The sequence below is a fragment of the Stegodyphus dumicola genome, chromosome 4 (genome assembly GCF_044657685.1).
Source record: "Stegodyphus dumicola isolate Sdum_Otavi_A_Nest chromosome 4, ASM4465768v1".
Classification (NCBI taxonomy): domain Eukaryota; kingdom Metazoa; phylum Arthropoda; class Arachnida; order Araneae; family Eresidae; genus Stegodyphus; species Stegodyphus dumicola.
The window spans coordinates 35,210,950-35,231,709 of record NC_140771.1 but is presented as its reverse complement, the minus strand read 5'-3'; the positions used below and the strand labels follow the sequence as shown (position 1 = coordinate 35,231,709).

At 33.8% G+C, this 20,760-nt stretch overlaps 1 protein-coding gene across 2 annotated transcripts in view; it reads right to left on the bottom strand.

Annotated features, from left to right (window-relative positions):
• The window catches only part of LOC118196935 (uncharacterized), a 126,838-nt gene that overhangs the window by 103,057 nt on the left and 3,021 nt on the right, over nucleotides 1-20,760 (bottom strand). The window contains exons 3-4 of one of the 2 annotated variants that reach the window (XM_085814723.1): nucleotides 19,087-19,127; nucleotides 13,830-13,927 (exon numbers count right to left, since the gene is read on the bottom strand). In XM_085814723.1, the coding sequence (XP_085670849.1) occupies nucleotides 13,830-13,927; nucleotides 19,087-19,127 (139 nt within the window). The remainder of the gene's footprint in view (nucleotides 1-13,829; nucleotides 13,928-19,086; nucleotides 19,128-20,760) is intronic. The other variant, XM_085814724.1, reaches the window with a different exon arrangement.

Below are 20,760 nucleotides of genomic sequence, written 5' to 3'. Positions count from 1 at the left end.
TTAAATGAGTCAGTTTATGATTTTTTGGCAGGACAGCAGGGTGCTTTGTGTTAAAGGGTAAGTTAGCTTCCTGCAGTCTACCACCTACTCTAATAACTTGAGATTCATCTAAAAAGGGACATAAAAATTTTAACTGACTATTTTTACATACTTCCCTTCTCTTACTTAAGTTCTTGAATTCTTCAGGAAAGTTTTGACATTGGACTAAGGAAAGTAATTTATTTTCGCTTAACGAAACCTCATCTACTGTCAGATGACCTACTTGTTTTTCCTTGGATCTACAATTTCTTATAAATCTTAAAACATAAGCAAAAACATTAATTAATTTAGCATAACAATTAGTAATACTAAAAACATAATCCAAAAGAGAATTTTTAACAATTACGGTCAAATTTACATTAGAAATAAGTTTCAGTTCGCGCACATAGTTCTCATTTGAATTTTCAAAGTTATTATTAACACTATAATTAATGACCTGTTGATGCAGAAAATTTGGTCCTTGAAACCACAAAGAGTTGTCAGCAATAATTTCCGGTCTCAGACCGCGAGAAATTAGGTCAGCGGGATTGTCTGCAGTTCTGACATGTTGCCAGCAGAAATCCTTAGTTAGCTCTTGGATCCGAGCTACTCTATTTGACACAAACACTTTTAGAAGATGAGGAGATGTAGCAATCCAAGCTAACACAATTGTTGAATCTGTGTACAGAATAACTTTGTCAACATATAAACTCAAAGATGTTATTACCTTACACACAAGTTTGGAAAGGAGCTCTGCTGCACACAACTCCAGACAAGGAATGGTTATTACCTTGATAGGCGATACTCGAGATTTGCTGCAAAGTAAAGTCACTTTAACTTCGCCAATTTTAGAGACACAGCGCAAGTAAATTACTCCACCATATCCAAACTTTGAAGCATCAGCAAAACAGTGGAGCTCAGTTTCTTTAATTGATTCTATTAGAGTGCAACGAGGGACTTTGATTTGTTTCAACTCTGGTAGGGCCTTTTGAAATGTCTCCCATTCTTGTTGCTCTTTGAAAGGAAGTGGACCATCCCACTCTAGATGTAAAAGCCACAGCCTTTGCAGGAATATCTTAGCACGCATGATTACAGGCCCTAGGAAACCTAAAGGATCAAACAGTTTAGCAATATCTGCCAAAACCGTGCGTTTTGTACAGATTTTTGACGAACTAGACACAGTAAAACTAAAAGAGTCTTCTTCTGGATTCCATCTTAAACCCAGAGTCTTTACGGTGCTTTGTGAAGATTCTCCAAAACGATACTCTTGTTTTTCGAATGGAACTTGTTCTAAAAGAATTTTTTCGTTTGAGCACCACTTGTGCAATTCAATTTTCGCAGATTGTAGCATGTCCATTAACTGCCGCTGCAATTCTACAGCAGAGGTGACATCTTCTGCACCAGACAAAATGTCATCAACATAAAAATCGTTGAGTGTCGTTTTAGAAGCCAATGGATACTTATCCTTTTCATCTAAGGCTATCTGTTTCAACACTCTTGTTGCTAAAAAAGGCGCAGATTTTGTTCCATATGTTACGTAAGTAATTGATAAAGTTTAGATGCATCATTCAACGTATTTTTCCAGAGTATGCATTGAAGTTTTCGTTGCTCAGGATCTATACGAATCTGCCGATACATCTTGCATATATCAGCAGTGAAAGCGACCTTGTGTTTTCTAAATTGTAGCAAGATAGCAAATAGGTCATCTTGAACTACACCTCCATTCATCAAACAGTCGTTTAATGAAAAACCAGACGATGAAGGAGCCGATGCGTCGAATACCACTCGTAACTTAGTTGTACTGCTGTCTGCCTTATAAACACCATGATGAGGCATTATGTATTTAGGAGTTTCCGTCACACTCTGCATTTTTTGCATATGCCCTAACGCTTCATATTCACTCATGAACTCACAATACATCCTAGACATGTCAGGGGTTTTGTCTAGTCTCTTCCACAAATTATTTAACCGTTTGGTGGCTAATTGCGAAGAATCACCCAAATGAACATCTTGCCTTAATGGTAGCGTCACTACATATCTACCCTCAATATCTCTCTGATGAGTTTTTCTAAAATGCTCCTCACATTCTACTACTTCTTTATTTTTGAGTTTGAGAGATTCTGTAACAGCCTCAATTTCCCAAAAGGACTTGATTAGTGAATTTAAGTCTTCTTCGACTTTCATAAATCCGCACTGAATTGTATTGCCTGAATTTGAACCAACATTTACACCGGTAGCAATGTATCCAAATACGGAATTTTGAAGAGTTAAATTAGAATTTCGTGGATGAATTTGATCAGCCTTCAGTAGTTCATAGAAGCATTCTGCACCTAACAAGGCATCTATTTTCTGGGGCTTGTTAAAATGAGGATCCGCTAGTTTGATCTTTTGCGGAAGCTGTGAAAATGAAAATTTAAAATAATTCACTGGTACCAAATCATTAATTTTAGGTACAACAAAGAATTCGAGAGCACGGTGGTAATCACGCTTGTTTGATATCACAGCAGTAAGCTTGGATTTTACTGATAGAGCTTTTCCATTTAAACATGAAATTGATATGTTAATTTTACTCCCTTTTATTCCAAGCCTATTAGCGAAATCATAGGTGAAACACGAACACTGACTTTCGCAGTCAAGTAAAGCTCGACAAGCAATAAAATTCCCGCAAGAATCTTTAACATAAATAATAGCAGTAGATAGTAATACCTCCTTCGAAATCACTTGTGAAGCAGTTACAGACGAACCAATAAATCCCGAATTGTTTATTTGGTTGCAATTAGATAACATTTCAAAACATCTGGCTTCAGCGTTCAGCTCCGAGTTGTCTACTAAAGGGGGGTCAGAATTATTAGCCGGTGCTTCCTCCTTCCCTACACAACTCGCTATAGTAGCAGGTGAATGCGAAATGTCTTGATTGGGAAAATGCAGTAAACTATGGTGTTTTTTCATGCATTTTGAACAGCTGAATTCTGAACGACAGTTCTTTGCAGTATGAGTCGGATTAAAACCCAAGCAATTAAAGCATAATTTGGTACTTTTCCGTTTTGCCGGCGCAAATCTCGCCAAGCAGACTTATGTTGGCGAGCAGACTTATGTGTATACTGTATGTTGGCGACAACATACAGTATACACATAAAAAATGTTAATTCTAAGAATTTTTTTTTTTATTTTGAAGCCATAAACATTTTAATATGGTTTAAAATTTTGTAAAAAGCCAATAAATAAAGACAATAAATTTGTAAAAAGACATTAATTTAAGAATTTACTATGATTTCATGGTTCAAAATCCTGATTCGCTTGTTCGTATCATGTGACCCCAAGTTATCTCATCTCACATAAACTACGCTACTAAAATCTAATTCGCTCAGTAATTATCTACATTAATTTCAAGTTAAATCTTAATTTGGAATACAAGTTTAAATGCAAGAATTATTTCAATTCGTACGAATAGCTTACTCAGAAATTATGTAAAACCGCAGTGCTTTACTTCGCTGGTGCATTCTCATTAGAATTGATGAATTTAACACTTGATTTCGCCTTCGGATGAGCGGTGTAATTGCGTTCTAATTGACTTCGAACTAATTGACTTATTACCGTGAATTGCCTTAGGGGATAAAATTTAAATATCGTGTAAAAATTCTATATGCCAGTATTGAAAGAAACAATCTGATAAGAAATGGCTTCAACTTGTTTTGAAACTGAGGTGTAAAAGGTTACCAGCGAAGATATTTCGTCTGGCATCAGTTAAACCATTATTGGCGACTTTATCGTTTGCGCCGGCAAAACGGAAAAGTACCCATAATTTATGTTTCTTAACAAATTCAAGACGTTCACTTACAGTCATTTTCAAGAAAGAATTACATTTATACAACTTGTGAAAATTGATACTTTTACAACAAATACATTTAAAATCTTGACCTTTAACATTTGACACTAAGGCAGTCACCTTTTGAATAGGTTGACCCTTTTTTGCATTAAACACATTAGATGACTTTGACGACTGCAAAGTTCTAGCATGATTTTTTAGAAATGTAATAAGCTCAGATAATTTAGGTAACTCACTTGTTTTTGAATCTCTTTCCCACCAAAGACGAGTGGAAACATCCAATTTTTGCAGCTAAATATATGCAAGAAATGTTTCTGCGAATCCCTCTATTTTTTGGTCTAATATTTCCAGAGACCTTACACTTTCATTCACTGTGTCTACTAATTTCAAAATAGAAGACGGGCTTTCATTTTGCATGGGAGAAATTGACATGAAACGCTTTATCTGAGCGAAAACCTGATCACGTTTATTGGAGTATCTCTCTTCTAAAAAATCCCAAGCAATTTTATAGTTATTGTCACAAATTGTGACTGATTGAATAATCCTAGCTGCTTCGCCATGAAGCGATAACTTCAAATACGAGAGCTTTTGGGAATCCGATAATGCATTATTATTATGAATGCTTGAAATGAAAAGATTCCGAAAGCTTAACCAATCTTGAATATTTCCACTAAAAGACGGCAAGTTTAATTTAGGTAATTTCATACCTTGTGCACTGGTATTTTCAATCTTTACATTACTTGCATCTTTAGCACTAAATTTTGACATTTGTCATTTAACCTTAACCCACAAAGTATCAATACTGTCTTGAACAGTTTGTTGTTCAGTTACATATTTGTCAAACTCTTTTTCATCAACTATTACAAATAATTTATCAAAAATATCCGAACATTCATTATTAAATTTTGCACATTTATTTTCAAAAAGTTGTAACTGAAATCCATCACAAGTATATTTTTCGAAGTCTGATGTCGCTTTCGTTATATTTGACTTTAAAATTCTTTTCTTAATTAAAAATGCTTCCATAATTAACGTTAATTAATAATACCGAACATATGAGCAAATTCACTTACCTCCATTTGAGGTAATCCAAATGAACCCGAAATTTGTAAATCCAAACACACACTAATTTTTATGTCGAATGCGAAGTAACATATCACACTTTTTTATCAATTTAACACTTCACCTTTAAGTTTTTTAACCAGCACTTTATCCATAGGCACTAATCTTCCTACCGGGTTGCACGGACCACAATTATATTCGAGAATAAACATACTCATGAAACACAAACACTAAGCTTTAATGGACTGTAGCTTTATTTCTTTTAACTTATGTTTGGATGGACACTCTTGCCATCGCATAGGTGCACCTCCCATCACGCAATCAAGCACAATAATCATGGCCGCTAGCTCACCACGTTGTCGTTTTTTCCCATCGTGGTTGCCAAATCACTCCTGCCTTAACAAGTTGTAATTTTTTTTATAGACTAAACTTGTTTTGATGTGTTTAAATTTTTTAAAGAGACTATTTTAGGTATAAATAAGTTCATGAATGGACAAAATGGTGATAATTTACTGTTGTATCTAACAACTGGGGAACCTCAGTATGTGATTAAAATATAAGAGGTCAGTACTTTATCTAAAAAATACTTCTCTGTTACGAACATTGTTTACTAAGACATATAAGAGTTTAATGTCTCTATGTGATGATGAAAATATAAAAATAATTGATGCTGAAATTAAATTAGCTACTTTAGAATGCATTAATTCTGATTTAATGACTCTTGACAAAAATTTAGAACTTGCCTTAAGTGCTGAAGATAATGGTAAAAGTAATTCTGACGAATTTGAATCTGTAGAAGAATATAAAGTCAAATTTGATGAAGCTATAGTTTGTGTCAATTCTTTTATAGAAAGTAAATGACAACCAAACAGGAATATACAGCATAAAGTCTGAAATCCAGACTCGTCAGCGATTCAAGTTTTGGGATTTTTTGCGGATATTAGATCACCAGTTTAATCTAGTAAAATGGCATGTAGAAATTATAAAATTAAAAATATGAAACCGTCATTTATGAAATAATGAAGTATTTATGATCTAAAGGGTATCAAAATTTTAAAAAAAAAAAAAACCCTTAATATTTATTTGTTTACCTTATTAAACATTTTTTTCAATGTAAGTTGTTTAAGTTGCTTCATTTTTTGTGCTAATACTTTCTCTTTAATTCTGTAGACAGACATAATCTCTTGTTTGGTAACATTGAAGTCCTGTAACTGCTATCTCGAGAATTTTGACTAACTTGTTAATCAAAATTTTCTCGTTTTCAGTAACTTCTCTGTCACTTTCTTCACTATTGGTAGTGGTATTGTCTGAATCTAGAATCATACTACAGATTTCGCCATTCATTAATTGATTGATGATTGAGAAGCATTGTCATCACAATGAAAAACTTCTTTTATATCATCTTCATTTATTACCGCTTCTCCATATTTCTTCACAAAATCCGTTAATTGGAAAATTTCACCTCATTTTGCGATATCCGAAAACCTTTAAAATTAGTGGGTATCATCATTAAATTTAGTTATTCTTCACTATAAACATATACACTATGCAACATGAGCTTGGCGACTAATGACAAGTTGTTCCATTCATTATCTTGCTTCTATTGCGCACTCAGACAATTAAGCCTGAATTGTACTAGTTTAGTTATTTATTATACTTATGTCTATTTCTTGCACATGCTTAAGGCTTATCATAGTTCTGAATACATAAATTCCCACATATACTTAAGCCTTATTGAGGACTAGCGCTAGATATCTTACCGCCTGATGCAGTCTCTGTGGGTCCTAGATTCTGTGACTCGGTGAGGCCATATGAGCCCTGGCACTGCTTCTGGGTTTATGTGAACAATAAATCAGTTATGCTTAATTCAAATAGCCCTAAATGTAATCTTTGGGTCTATGAGTAACATCAGCGAAATCTATTTTTGGCATATGGAAAGAAATTTTTGGTAAATTTTTCCTCGTCAACATTTTTTAGTGTATTTAACTTAAATCTGTAATTATTGCCAAGCATAATGTCAACATAAAAGGTTACCATACTTCTTTATTATTCAGTTACTAACATAAAAAAAATTGTTTAGGCATCGGTGCATGAGTCATTATCCAAATTGTCATGTTTTGATAAACATGTGGTGATGAAAGGAAAGTATAATAAATTATGATTCACTAGGTTGGCATCAGATCAACAATATATGTATGTGGAATGCTTCGGTATGAGATGTGTGCCGAGCAGATATGCAGCAACGGAGCCAAATTACTGATCGTAAAAATTTATGCTAAAATGATTGTTTCTTCAATAACAAGGTATTTTATTTAGCGTCAAAGTGAAATTAAGAATCGGGACTCTCCAGATGTTTTATTATGTGCGGAGGGGGAATCAAATGTGCATACGTAAAGCCTACGAGAAAAACGTTGTTTATAGTTTTGATGTCCAGAATTTAGATTATTCTGGATAATGGACGTCCGGATTTCGGACTTTGTACTGTATTAAGTAACAAGAAATTAAAAATAAAACTTTTCAAACTAATGAAATTTGGCGGGGAAGATAAGAATGGCTGTGTTTCTGGAGTCAGTTTAAACAGATTCATGAGCATAAAGAAATGGAGTTGGAAGACAAATTCCAATATTTAATACAGTGCATGTTACCAGGTACAAGAGAAAAAGAGATTATTGATAGCTATCCACCTATGGCAGAAAATTATGCAAAAGTGATTGAAAGCCTCAAACGAAGATTTGGCTGTGAGGAATTGTTAGTGGAATACTATGTTTATGAAATATTAACTTTATTTATTAAAAATGCTACCAAATCAAGACTTCATATCACTTAATTACATGACAAATTAAAATCCCACCTCAGATCATTAAAATCCATTGGGATGACATCAGACAAATATTCTGCAATTCTCTTCCCAATTGTGGAGTCGTGTATTTCAGATCTGTTAAGAATTTGATTGAGAAACTCAGTAAATTAAGAGAAATTATATAGTGCAAGGTTGGCCCAGCTTTTAAATTTTCTAAGGGCTGAGGTCGAAGGGGAAGAAAGAATAACTCTAGCAAAGTCAGGTGTGAAGCAAAGTGGTCCTTACAGAAAAATTCGTAAGGATAGAGAAGACATTACTATACCTATTGCAAACAACTTTTTTTGGGAGCAAAAGAAATAAATAACAATAATGTAATAGATTGTATATTCTATGAAAAATCTCATCAAAGCAAAGATTGCTACAAAGCGCAAAATTTAAGTCATGATGAAAAATTGAAAATTATGAAAGAGCAAAAATGTTGCTTTATGTGTTTGAAAACAAACTATCGAGCTAAGAATTGTAAAAGCAAAGTTCTATGCATGTTCTGCGGTAGGGAGCATTATATTGTTTGTTGTCCAGAATTTAAGCAGAAATCAAAAGTTCCTGTTGAGTGCAATCAAGAGAATTGTGAAATTAGCACTCTTTCTTCAACATGTACTTCAGGAAGAGTTTTGCTTCAATCTTTAGTGGTTGCCATTCAACATGAAGAAAAGAAACTTCATCTTCAAACTTTAATTAATATTGGATCTGAATTTTCCTTTGTTTTAAAATCAACAGTAAAATCCTTAGAAATAAGATCAGAAGCTCATAAAAAATTAACACATGTTCTGTTTGGAGGAAGGACTTCTGATATGAATCATAAATGTTATAAAATAAATGTTGAGAACCTGCATAGCTGCAAGATTCCTGTTTTAGGTCAGCCTATAATTTGTGGATCTATACCTAGTCTACAGAAAAGATCTTGGATATCAGAATTAGCTGGAGAGGGAATTCATATCACAGATGTTGACTATGTCAACCTGCAAATTGATCTTTTAATAGGCTCAGACTTTGGCAGGGAATATTTATACAGGAAAAATACAGAATTAAGTACAGGCATTTTTGCCATGGAAACACTGATTGGATTGGCTTTTGATGGGCAAATCACCAACAACTGGAGCTGAAAATTTTATTGCTCCCTCTTAATTTACAATCAAGATAACAGAAACCTCTGGGAATTAGTAGCCACTAGCATTACATATCAATTTGAATTGAAATCTAGAAGAGAAATTGATATGGTCATAAACGATCATTTTGTGGCAAATTTAAGAAAAGATGATGAGGGAAGATATGAAGTGAAATTACCATGGTTACATGACAAAAATCATCCTGAGTATAGAGATATAGCTGAAAGAAGACTAGAAAAAAAACAACTAAGTTAAAAATGGAAGGAAAATATGATGCATATACTGACGTGTTAGAGTAGTAGTTAAAAAAAGATATAATTGAAAAAGTACCACTTGGAGAACTATCTAAATTTGGTTGCTATTTGCCACACAGAGGGATTTTCAAGGAAAATTCAACTAAGGTTAGACCATTTTTTGATGCATCAAATAGAAAGAAAGGACTTCATTCACTTAATGATTGTCTTAAAAAAGGAATTAATACCTTCATTCTTAGTAAGATTTAGGGAAAAATGAATAGGTGTTATATCTGACATAAAAATGGCCTTCTTACACATAAGTATTGCCAAAGAAGATTGAAATTATCTTCGATTTCTGTGGTGGAAGGACAGTGAGAGTAAAGAAATTCAAGTTTTTAGGCACCAAAGAGTAGTTTTCGAAGTTACCTGCAGTCCGTTTATTCTTGGAGAAGTCATTTGTCGAACATAAAGAAATTGAAGAAAAGTTATTCAGATTGTTTTATGTTGATAACTGTATCACTTCATTGGACACAGAAAGTGAAACTCAACATTTCATAGAAGTCACAATTAATACAAAATGCTAAATTGCATATTCTCTTAACCAGTCTTCAAGAGAAATTTTGGATTATAAAGGGTAGAAAAACAAGAAGAGCAGCTACACTGACTACCAATAAGTATTTGGACACCTATGCAAATGACCATATCTGCGGTTTTAAGGTACGTCACGGACTCCGCTGGTATATATCATGTAGGAAACAGCATCGGCTTTAGTCGCATGCAAGATGCCTCGCAGTTCGGAGCTCTCTGATTTCGAGAAAGGTATAATTATCAGGTATCACAAATGTGGCCGATCCTTAAGGGACATATCTAGCGATCTGAAGTACCCAAAATCGACAGTGGTCTATGTGATTAAGAAGTGGAAGGTGAGCGGTGATTGTTGGAATGTGCCCTGAGTCGGCAGACCAACGAAACTGGGAGATAGAGACCGACAAGTGCTGTCCAGAGAAATTTGGAAGAACAAAAATCAACCTAACCGATGGCCCTAATCCGTGAGGAGTTTCAACAGGCATCCGGGAGTATTGTTTCAATGAATACCATCCGTAAGGAAGCACATCTGCTTGGTTTTCATAGTCGTCCTGCTGGCCATAAGCCTTTGATCACAAAGTCCAACCGCGCTTCTTGGTTAATGTGGTGCAAAGCACATCGAAATTGGACTGCAGATCAGTGGAAACGGGTTCTTTGAAGTGACGAATCAAGGTTCACCCTTTACAATTCGGATGACCCTTTACAATTCGGATCCAGGGTCTGGGTCTGGCGTCTACCTGGAGAACGTCTCCTGCCAGAATGCATTGTGCCAACAGTCAAGTTCGACGGAGGTGGAATTATGGTCTGGGGGTGTTTCTCCTGGTATAGGCTGGGACCCTTGGTCCCCATTCATGGTAAGCTCAACTCCGATGCCTACTGCACTATTTTGGATGACAATGTGCTTCCTACGTTGTGGCAGTTTTACGGGTTGGACCTTTGTTACTTTCAGGGCGACAATGCCAGTTCTCATGTTTCAACGTTAACCAAGGCTTGGTATGGTGCCAATGGAGTTCATCGAATGGACTGGCCTGCCCAGAGTCCAGACCTGAACCCTATCGAGAACCTCTGGTACGAGTTGCATCGCCGAATTCAGGGGTGCACTATCCGTGCAAAATCGGTGAAGGAACTTCTATGTCTTCTCCAAGCCGAGTAGAAGAAAATACCACTAGCTGTCATACAAAGACTTGTAGAAAGTATGCCCCGGAGGGTCCACGCTGTAATTACCTCTTGTGGAATCTCTACCAACTATTGATTTTGAATAAAGTTAGTTTTTCTTTTCTATCACAGGTGTCCACATACTTATTGGTAGTCAGTGTATTTCTAAATGCATTGTTTGTAGAAGACACAGTGCAAAAGCAATGAGAACATTTTCTTTGCCAGATCTTGAACATATAGAAAAGACAAATTTAACTAGAAGGTTACGGTGCCAACAAAGAGTTGAGAAAATGTTTTAGAGTATAATATCTAGGAAATTTCATGCTCAAGCAAACAAATAAAAAGTCATCTTATGAATTAAAAGTTGGAGACATAGTTTTAATCAAAAACAAAGATAAGGAGGAACATTTTGTCCTTTCGAACGAATAGTCTAATTGTATTTCAGTAAAGACAGTAACATCAGACTGGTAAAAGGCATGAAATGGAGAGATTTAAGACCAATTCAACACTTATATTGTTTCGAAATATAACCATAATCCGAAGAAAATCCTGAAAAAACAGATACTGAACAAGAAAATATCCCTACAAGTCTCCAAGAGATACTGAAAGAGAGAGTTACCAGAAGTGGTCGAGCTATTAAAAAAAACCTTCTACATTCAAAGACTTTGAACTTTAAATTAGACTTTTAAGTGAACTTTAAAATGGACTTTTAGGTTAAAACTGAATTTAATTAAATATTTGTTTTGTTAAAAATCCTGTTATCAAAAGGTGGGAGTATGCTACGTATAGCATTGTTCATTACATTCAACCAGTGCAGTATTACTTTCCCTATAGTTTTGCTTTGAGAGGAACCTGTTGTAATATGTTAATTTTTTTAAATTTATTTATTTATTTATTTTCTTGTAGAATAAACATGTTTTGTGGTGTTTAAATTTTTTACAGAGATTATTTTATGTAAAAATGAGTTTATGAATGGACAAAATGGTGAATATTTACTGCCATATCTAACAATGACAAAGCCTAGACAGGGAGTTACATTTTATGCTTTTCTTAGGTTTTTAAGGGACAAACTACTTAGGTGCAACTTCTATGGCCATCTGAAGGTGAATTTTTAAAAGTTCTACCCCAAGATGCTGATAGTCACCGTACACTTAGTCAATATTTCTCAGATAACAATATAGAGCACTGTGTAATTAACCATAAGTATAAGCCTGTTATGGTTCTGCTGAGAGGTCTGCCCTCTAACTCTAATATAAGTATCATTACTGAAGCTCTTACTGAGAGAGGTTTTACTGTGCACAAAGTCGTGCAACTCACAAAATATCATACCAAAGCCCCAGTCTCTATTTCAGGTGCAATTAATGCCTACTGCGATTTTGTTAAAATTTATGACATGGCAGATCTTTTGCTCTTCCAAATTAAGGCTGAAAAGTATATTGCAAAGAACTAGGTTCCCCAATGTCACAATTGCCAGAAATGGCATTCTTCTTGCAAAAATTGCCATGCAGCTCCCAGGTGTATTAAGCGTGCTGGGTTCTACAGAACTAGTAACTGTGCACCAGGAGCGCCTGGAGAATCCAAAGTGTGCAAACTGTCTTGGTCCACACGTTGCATCTTATAGAAGTTTCCCAAAGTTTCCATCAGCTAAAAAATGCTAAATTTCCTCCTAAATTAAGCCAGGCATAACTTATGGACAGGCACTTAAGGTGAAGACTGCTTCTCAGAAAACATGAAATAGCTCCTTTGAGTCTGATACACAAGCTGCCATCACCATTACCCCCATTCAAAACCCTGAAGAACTACCAGTGCTATTGAGTTATCCAAGCTTATACAGGTCCTAAAGGAATTTCATCGAGCCTTTGGCCACAACTTAAATTATTATAATTTATAAAAGCAGAATTAACAGTATCAGAAAATGTACTAACATAGATAAAATGTTTATACGGTATGAAATCCTCAATGAGGTTGAAGGACTTAATGCTCATAATTAGACTAGACTTGCAATTCTATATGCTATACTCGTAGTACTGCTGATGCTTGTTCTCTTTTGCTTTGAAACTGGCCTGGGTCTTTAATGTACTCTGTCTATTATAATTACTAGTATTACGGCTTGTTATTTCAATTTTTGTTTTATTATCCAAATGATGTTGTGCAACCTTAGTGATCTACAGGCTATGTTTCAAGTCTCTTTTGGCTCTTTGCTTAGCAAATTTTCACCTTCAATACCTAGGAAATGTCTCCTAGGTATCTACTCTAAAACTGACCACCTGTTTTACTTTCGAAGTACATACACATTCAAAATTACTCAAGCGTGGTTTGTCTGGGATAGAGTTTACACATGGGAGCCCGATTCAGCAATCATTTCACCTGAGCTAAAGTATCTCAGACCCCAGCTTAAATAGTATTTTCTACCACACTTTGCATAAAGTGTGAAATTGAAAACTTCTCTTGGCAAGAAAGTATGGGTAGGAAAATGAGGGTATAAAGGAAAGGCTGTTTCCAAAATAAAAATTAACTGTTAGGAAAATAAAATAAAACCCAATAATTTTTTTTACAAACTATGAGAAAATATCAGTAACATTATTATATGGAAGTTTTATAAATTATGAAAAATATTCACAAAATTATTATTAAAAAATAACAAAAAGGATTTCAATTAAATTTTAATAAAATATGAAAACAATCAATTTTAGAACAGCACAAGACTAATTTTCTTGCACATTTCCATTAAAAAAATCCAATTACAATGATCAGCATTACATACAATAATGTCAAATCAGTTCATTTGGAAGAAACAATATTTTCTTTAAATAAATTATAATATTTTAATTTAAATTTATTAGCTTTTATAAAATTAAAACTTTAGATATTTAAAAAATGTTTGTTACTTGCTATATAATATCCTCCACATCATAAATCCAACTAACAACTTATAATTCAGCCTTAGTATACTTTCATATTAAATAAAAACCGAAACTTACTTGAGTAATTAGGTTACAAAAAAAGTCAGATCTTGTTTTGCAAGATGCTTGTTGACTGGAAGCAGGTAGATAAGATCTTGCAAAAATTAGAAGTTTTTCTGCATGAAAAGGGGATAAATCATCATTCTTTGCGCAAAATATATTTCTTATGTAGCATCAGGACTAAAGAGAAGGGCTACGTCATAGAGTGGTTCCCCCTGAAACAGGCTGCGGGGAGTGATGACATAGCAATGATGCCACTGAGCGCGGGGATGCAATTGACAACATAGAAATTAGCGTTTTAAATTTGAAGAACCAGCGTTTAAAATGAGCTGTGTGTGAAAGATAGCTATAATTTGGAAGAGACAATGTTACTGCAGTATGCATTTTACACTGAACATTAAAAAATTTAATAGTACTTACTCAATTTTAAAATAATAGATAAAATGCGCTACTCTTAGCATTAAGTTCCTTTTTTTATTTGCAGGGATTTTTTTTTTTTCTTTAAATGCCTGTTTGTTTCTAATCATTTCTTTATCTGCATGTTAACTAAGAGAACTGTACTAATGCTTCTAAATTGGCATAGTTTTAAACATGTATATTTAAACATATATGCCAAAATTTCTGCTAATCTAAGTTTGAGTTTCAGTCTAATTGTAAATTTTACATTGGCATATTTTTCTCCCGATTCAATATAATAACATACATTTTTTTAAAATAATTTTGTAACTTAGGCTTACATCAATATTTCATTTAAATAAATACATGTAAGATTGTTATCTTAATTTAGACAAAACAACTTTACTCACAGGACCTAAAATAATTATTTTCAAAAGTGGGGGTTGAGGGGGCAGGTCTTCTTATGCCAATTACTTTAATATTATCCTTTATATATATTTTATCTAGAATGCTAAGCTAGCACAAAATCGAATCAATAATAACAGAGGATACAATAAAAATAACTGTAACAATAACTTAACAGAATTAGTTCTCATTTGAAATACGCTTTACACTATTAACTTCTAAAATGTCATCTAGAAATATTTCAAATCAAAACATACTATATATGCTTACTTGTACAGTCGCAATGCAACTAAAAGTTGTTGAAACATTATTTATTGGCTGCCACATTCGAAGCAATCCATTTTTTTTTGCCTTTTGGGTTGCTTTTCTTTGGGAAAAAACATATGCATTTCTATTTAAGAAAGGTATTCTAATAAAAGTTCTCACTCTGCAAAATAAATGAATTGCTTCTCTGTTAACTTCATGATAATGTTTCTCCAGTTTATTAATTAAAGAGCCAGTTACATGCTTCCCTTTATAGTAAGTTGTACCATGAACTGCACAAAATATGTTTTCGAACTCATAAACTGTATTCATCCATGAATGAGAAGGTGTAGTCAAACCTCCTAAGGACAATAATTTAATCCATTCTGAATTAAATATTGGTTCATCAGCACTATTTTTAGATATTGTTCCCAATGATGGGTCTTTGTCTCGCACACGATAGGCAATATAACCTGCAACATATGTTAATGCTTCTTTTTCGGCTGTCGAAAATTGTCTGTCGGAATTCAATTCTAATTCTCAAGCCATAGGAGAAGGTTCCTCTATGAAATCCAAATCCAAATCATCAATAGTATTTAATGGAAAAGCATCTCCCCCTCAGTTTTCAAAGCCCTTTCAAGTATTTCGGATGTTGAATCAATATTTCTGCTTTCTTTAGTCATGCATACTTTTGAAGATAAATTTGGCAGCTTATTAGCGAGTATTAATTGCTTTAAGCGGCGTATAACTTCACTAGGTGATGGATGGTCATTAAACCTACCAAGCCCTCGAATCTGACTAAAGAGACTTTCAAGTGCATCCTGAGTTAATCTAGAGGTTAAAATATATTTAGCACCATACGATGATTTCAAATCCTGGTGTAGGCCAAAAAGAGAATTTACTGAAATTATTATTCCTTTTTGGAAAGGCAGTAAGTTGGCTTTTCCCTGAACTCTTAATCCACCAATGACTTTCTTCATTAATTCCAAAACTTGAATTTGTTTTTCATGATGTTCATTTAATCCAAATGCTGCTTTAAGTATTTTATCTGAAGGAGGGTATGTTTTGGTACTATTCATAATATCGAAAAAATTGTCGATTAACTCAAAGAAGTCGGATGCTTTTTTATTTCCTGTGAGGTGGAGTATACCTTTTGCTGTAGTTTTTGAAAATAATGTTTTCGCTGGAGCGACTTTTTGTCTCTCGTTTCTCTTGACCATTAAATAATTTGGTTTTAGTTTGTGACACAATTTAATTTCTCCTGAATCTTTATTTAAAACATCTTTAATAATATCAACATTTAAAACAGTTCCATCTTCTAAAACAAATCCTTTATCTAAAAAGTGGTTTTTAATTGATTTGAGGCAGTGCGCTAAATCTGCAAAAACCCATATTTTTTTCGTTTGCAATACTGGATTTGGAAACTGAGAACTATTAATCGAAATCTGTAACTCTTTCCACAAAGTACTAGATCCTCCTAAATCAGACACTATTGCTTTCACTTCTACTCCAGATGATTGAATATGTCTTATGAGTGAAAAAAGAAGTTCTTTCTTCATTGGAGTGTTAAAATCAAAAAATATTGATTGTTTCCACTGCGAAATGAGACCTCTGATTAAAACAAACTGCACTTTTTGAAAAGGAACGAGAATTTGGTCCAGTTTAGAGTCATAGCAGAGTTTAGAATCTATGCGAATTTCGTCGAAACTGAGAACGCATATTTTTTCTACAGAATTCAAATAATCGCATCTTTCCTTCATTACAGCAAGAGCATCACTCTGAATTCCTGGACTACATGAAAATTTAGAGCACCATCTCTTTAATGTGCTAGTGCTAGGTAAAGGAATTCCCATTTTTTCCTTCCAAAAATCGTAGCTTTTAGATGACAGAGCTCTTATGACAATGCAACGTGAAATATCTTCACTAGTCCACCTGATTTTTTCCTTCTTTTCTAGCAATGTGTTAATCTACGTCTTTGTAAAAATATACTTTAGATGTTTTTCCAAATTCTCCGATCTATGCTGTTTTTTTCTAAATTTCGCTGTTTGGGATTTTAATTTCTGAATTTCCGACACAAAATTCTTTCTAGATGTCGTCCACCTTCTTTGTCGCTGAGCAAACATTTTAAAATTTTTCTTCTCTCTATTTTTCAATATTTTATTACAATTTTCTAAGGATATTATTTTGTTCTTCAAATTATCAATGCATTCTTGTTCATCTTTACACTTAGGGCATTCATGGATATTGTCACATAGGGCATTGTCACTTGTGAGTTTTATTTCAAAATCATTCACATTTGATTTTTTATTGTCAGCTTCAATTTCGTTCTCGGCCTCAAAATAAATTTTCTTTGGGCTTAATTCGTGTAGTCTTTCAAAAGCACTCTGCATTAGTTTTCTTTTAAAATGTCTCCGATTTCTTGGCGTTATTTCGTTTACTGCACATGATAAATTTACTTTCGGCACAGTATTGCATTTCAACAGTTTCTTTTGCGGCAATCCAAGCAAGCGATTTCTCATGTCATCTTCATAATCACTGCACAGAAAATGTTCGCTGCAAATTCTTGTGTTTTCCACATTAACAGAATCCTGTCTTCGACATTTATGTATCCATCCTTTCGTCAAAAGCAAATTGTCCTTGGGGAAAGCATGAAATACAATATCTCTTCCTTTCGTATTTCGATTAAGTGTTACGGCACGTTGCTACAGCACAAGAAGCCATATTACATAAAGGATACTTTAAATATAGAATTTAAAAGGAAAACTGACTAAAACTATATATATATACACAAATTATTTTAAATATTTGCATTATTAGAAAACAAATATGTATGATTAAAATTAATTTGGGATATGCGACCTTCAGAAAATCGTCTCTCAACTGAATGAAACTACAGTTTTAAAGGCGCGAAATCAGAGCAGGTGCAACAGAGATACGTCAGATTACTTCCAGTTCCCCCCTCCATGAGGCTCGGGTCGGCGACAAGTCGAACAAAGGAATGACCTAGCCCTTCTATTTATCCCTGATGTAGCATAAAATAATCACCCACATTTCAGCTTGAACTTTTCAAATACAGTCAAAAGTCGTTAATCCGGACTCGTCGGGACTTCGGCGATTCCGGATTATCGATTTTTCCGGATTATAGATCATCAGTTTAAATCTCGTAGGATGGCATGCAGAAATTCTAAAATTAAAAATATGAAACCGTAATTTATGAAATAAAGAACAATTATGATCTAAAGGTATCAAAATTTACAAAAAAAAAAAAAAAAAAAAAAAAAAAAAGCATAATATATATTTGCTTACTTTATTAAACATTTCTTTCAATGTAAGTTGTTAAATTGCTTCATTTTATGTGATAATACTTTCTCTTTAATTCTATAAACAGACATAATTTCTTGTTCAGTTACAAAGTCCCGCTATTCAAGTCCCGTTAATTGCTGTGCCGAGAATACCGACTAACTTGTCAATCGAAATTTTTTTGTTTTCACTAACCTCTCTGTCACATTCTTCATGTCTTTATCCATTTTTTGCAGCAATTCATTTTTTTTGTTTGTTGGACATCGAAACATACTTTCGTTTTGTAGATCCTTTGGAAGTTCCAGCATCGGAAATTCTATTTGACATAATCAAAAGTTCAAGTTTACTTTTATAAAATTGCTCTTACAGTCTGCAAAAAATAATAAGCGGGATCCAATTCGAAGATTAAGGAACAATGCAATCATTAACATTAACTGAAATAGATTAGATAATTTTAGCTTACACTGTCCGTTATACATTAAACGCGCAAGCGAAAACGTATTCTGCACTTGCGCACATGCATATGCGCAGTAGTCAAGGTCTTACGCGCACGCGTAAAACGTCTGTGCGCATGTGCCAACGCGGCACACGTGCAGAAAGTTTTTAGCTTTGAGGTTCGAATTAACGACTTTTGACTGTACAAAATATGCACTTGGAAGCATATATGAACTTAAATTTATAAAAGTTCCAACACACACAGATGAAACACATACAGTTTAGAAAATTCCTTATTACTATTACCTGGTTAAAATAAACCTCAGCCTTTTAATTCAAAAATAGATATATTAATTTCTATAGAAGTTTTTTACAGATAATATAATTTTGTCAGCAGTTTGCCTAATTTTGATATTTATTCTATCAGTTTTTTAAAAATTTCAAATGATTGTAACTACACAAATGAAAATAAAAAAAAAAAAAAAACTGTACTTGCCTGCTTTTACATGTGGCTCTTTCTCATCCAAAAAATATATTTAATTATTATTAAGGAAATAAGTAAGACAAATAAACTTAATCATCATTAAAGCCCAACTATACAATCAACATATTTGGGTACTTGCGTATTATCTCATCAACAGTGAAAGTTGGCTACCACTGAACCATGAAAGTTCATGGAAATTCCAAGAAAGTTACATCAATCAATCCTGTACTTCTATCTGAAGCTCTTACAATAATATATTTGTCTGTCTCTCTGCATTACCCACCAAACAGCCATTGCTGCGGATGTGTTCAACCTACTTCGTAAAAAGGCTTTCATAAATTTTTACCATTTTGCTAGGCCTTCTGATTTCACTGGAAGCTCTGTTTCCAGTGATTCACTCTATGAATACAAACTCACCATGGTGATTGTTCCAATCTGTTACTGTTTTGTTGGCCACATCTGTTACTGTCTGTTGTTCAACAGACGTTAATCCTCTTAAGCTGTAAAATGAACCTAAATGCATCATAAATATGATTCTACAGCCCTCAAATTCCCTTTTTTCCCGAAATGTAAGAAAAAATACAGTAGTAACAGTTAATTTATATTCTTGTTCCTAAACACAAAAGATGGTTTATTAAGAATCGGTCAGGTTTACGTCAAGCATAAGTGCAGATGTTCATCTCTTGTGACACCATGCTTAATCACAACTGGCACTAAATTATGTTGCTCGGCATAAGTCTCATGTTTGATGGCATAAGTACCTACATTTTGTACAAATTTCTCCTGACATCTGTATGATACTACACTACTACAACTGTATTAGTTGCCAACATATCAGGGACATATTGCTCAGCATTGCAGGTTACAAATTTGCTCTTGGACTCCCTCCTGCTTGCAAAACATTTTTATTGTTATAACATTATTATACATCACTTTCTGTGCATTTAAGCCACAAGAAATTCAACAGCATAGTCACAAAATATTTTAAAAGAGCACATCCTAGACTTCCCGATATAGGGGTTGTCGAAAAATTTTTTTTATACTCGCTATATCACTTTTTTGAGAACTAGATGCTCCAGTGGCCAGTCGATTGAAAGACTTATCATAAAAAAGAATAAAATTTTTTTAATTTCAAAGTGTTGCCACTTCTTGCTTTCGAACTGCTGATTTTTTTAAAACAAAAATTGTTAAATTTTACAAAATATGAAATAAATCAAAAGCAAATTCCAGATCCATGCTTTAAGATGCCCATGTTCAGGTGGAGGACTACTTAAAAATTCAGTAGCTGTAGGTGCCATCACTTCTCCACAAAGCGAAGAACATACAAACATGCATACAGATTCTCCATTATTTCAATTTGTCTGTATCACCTGGTGACAACATTTGCTGGCAGCAATTTGAAAAGTGATTCAAACACAAAAGTGATACAGACAAAAATTGAGTTTCAAGACTAATAGCAACTCTAGTGCTAAAAAGTAATATAAATTTCCCCTCCTCTTACAAAATCTAGTAGCAGAGAACATAATATTCAACAAAAGGAAGAAGGGTACTATTCGGTTTCGAGGGTTGTAAAAAATCTCCAAACTATTGTTGATGCCAATGTTGCGAAAAATAATTACGGCAACCCTAATAATTGCGGCAAGAAAGGAAGTATAATAGTAAATAACTATTTAAGATTGATGTTTT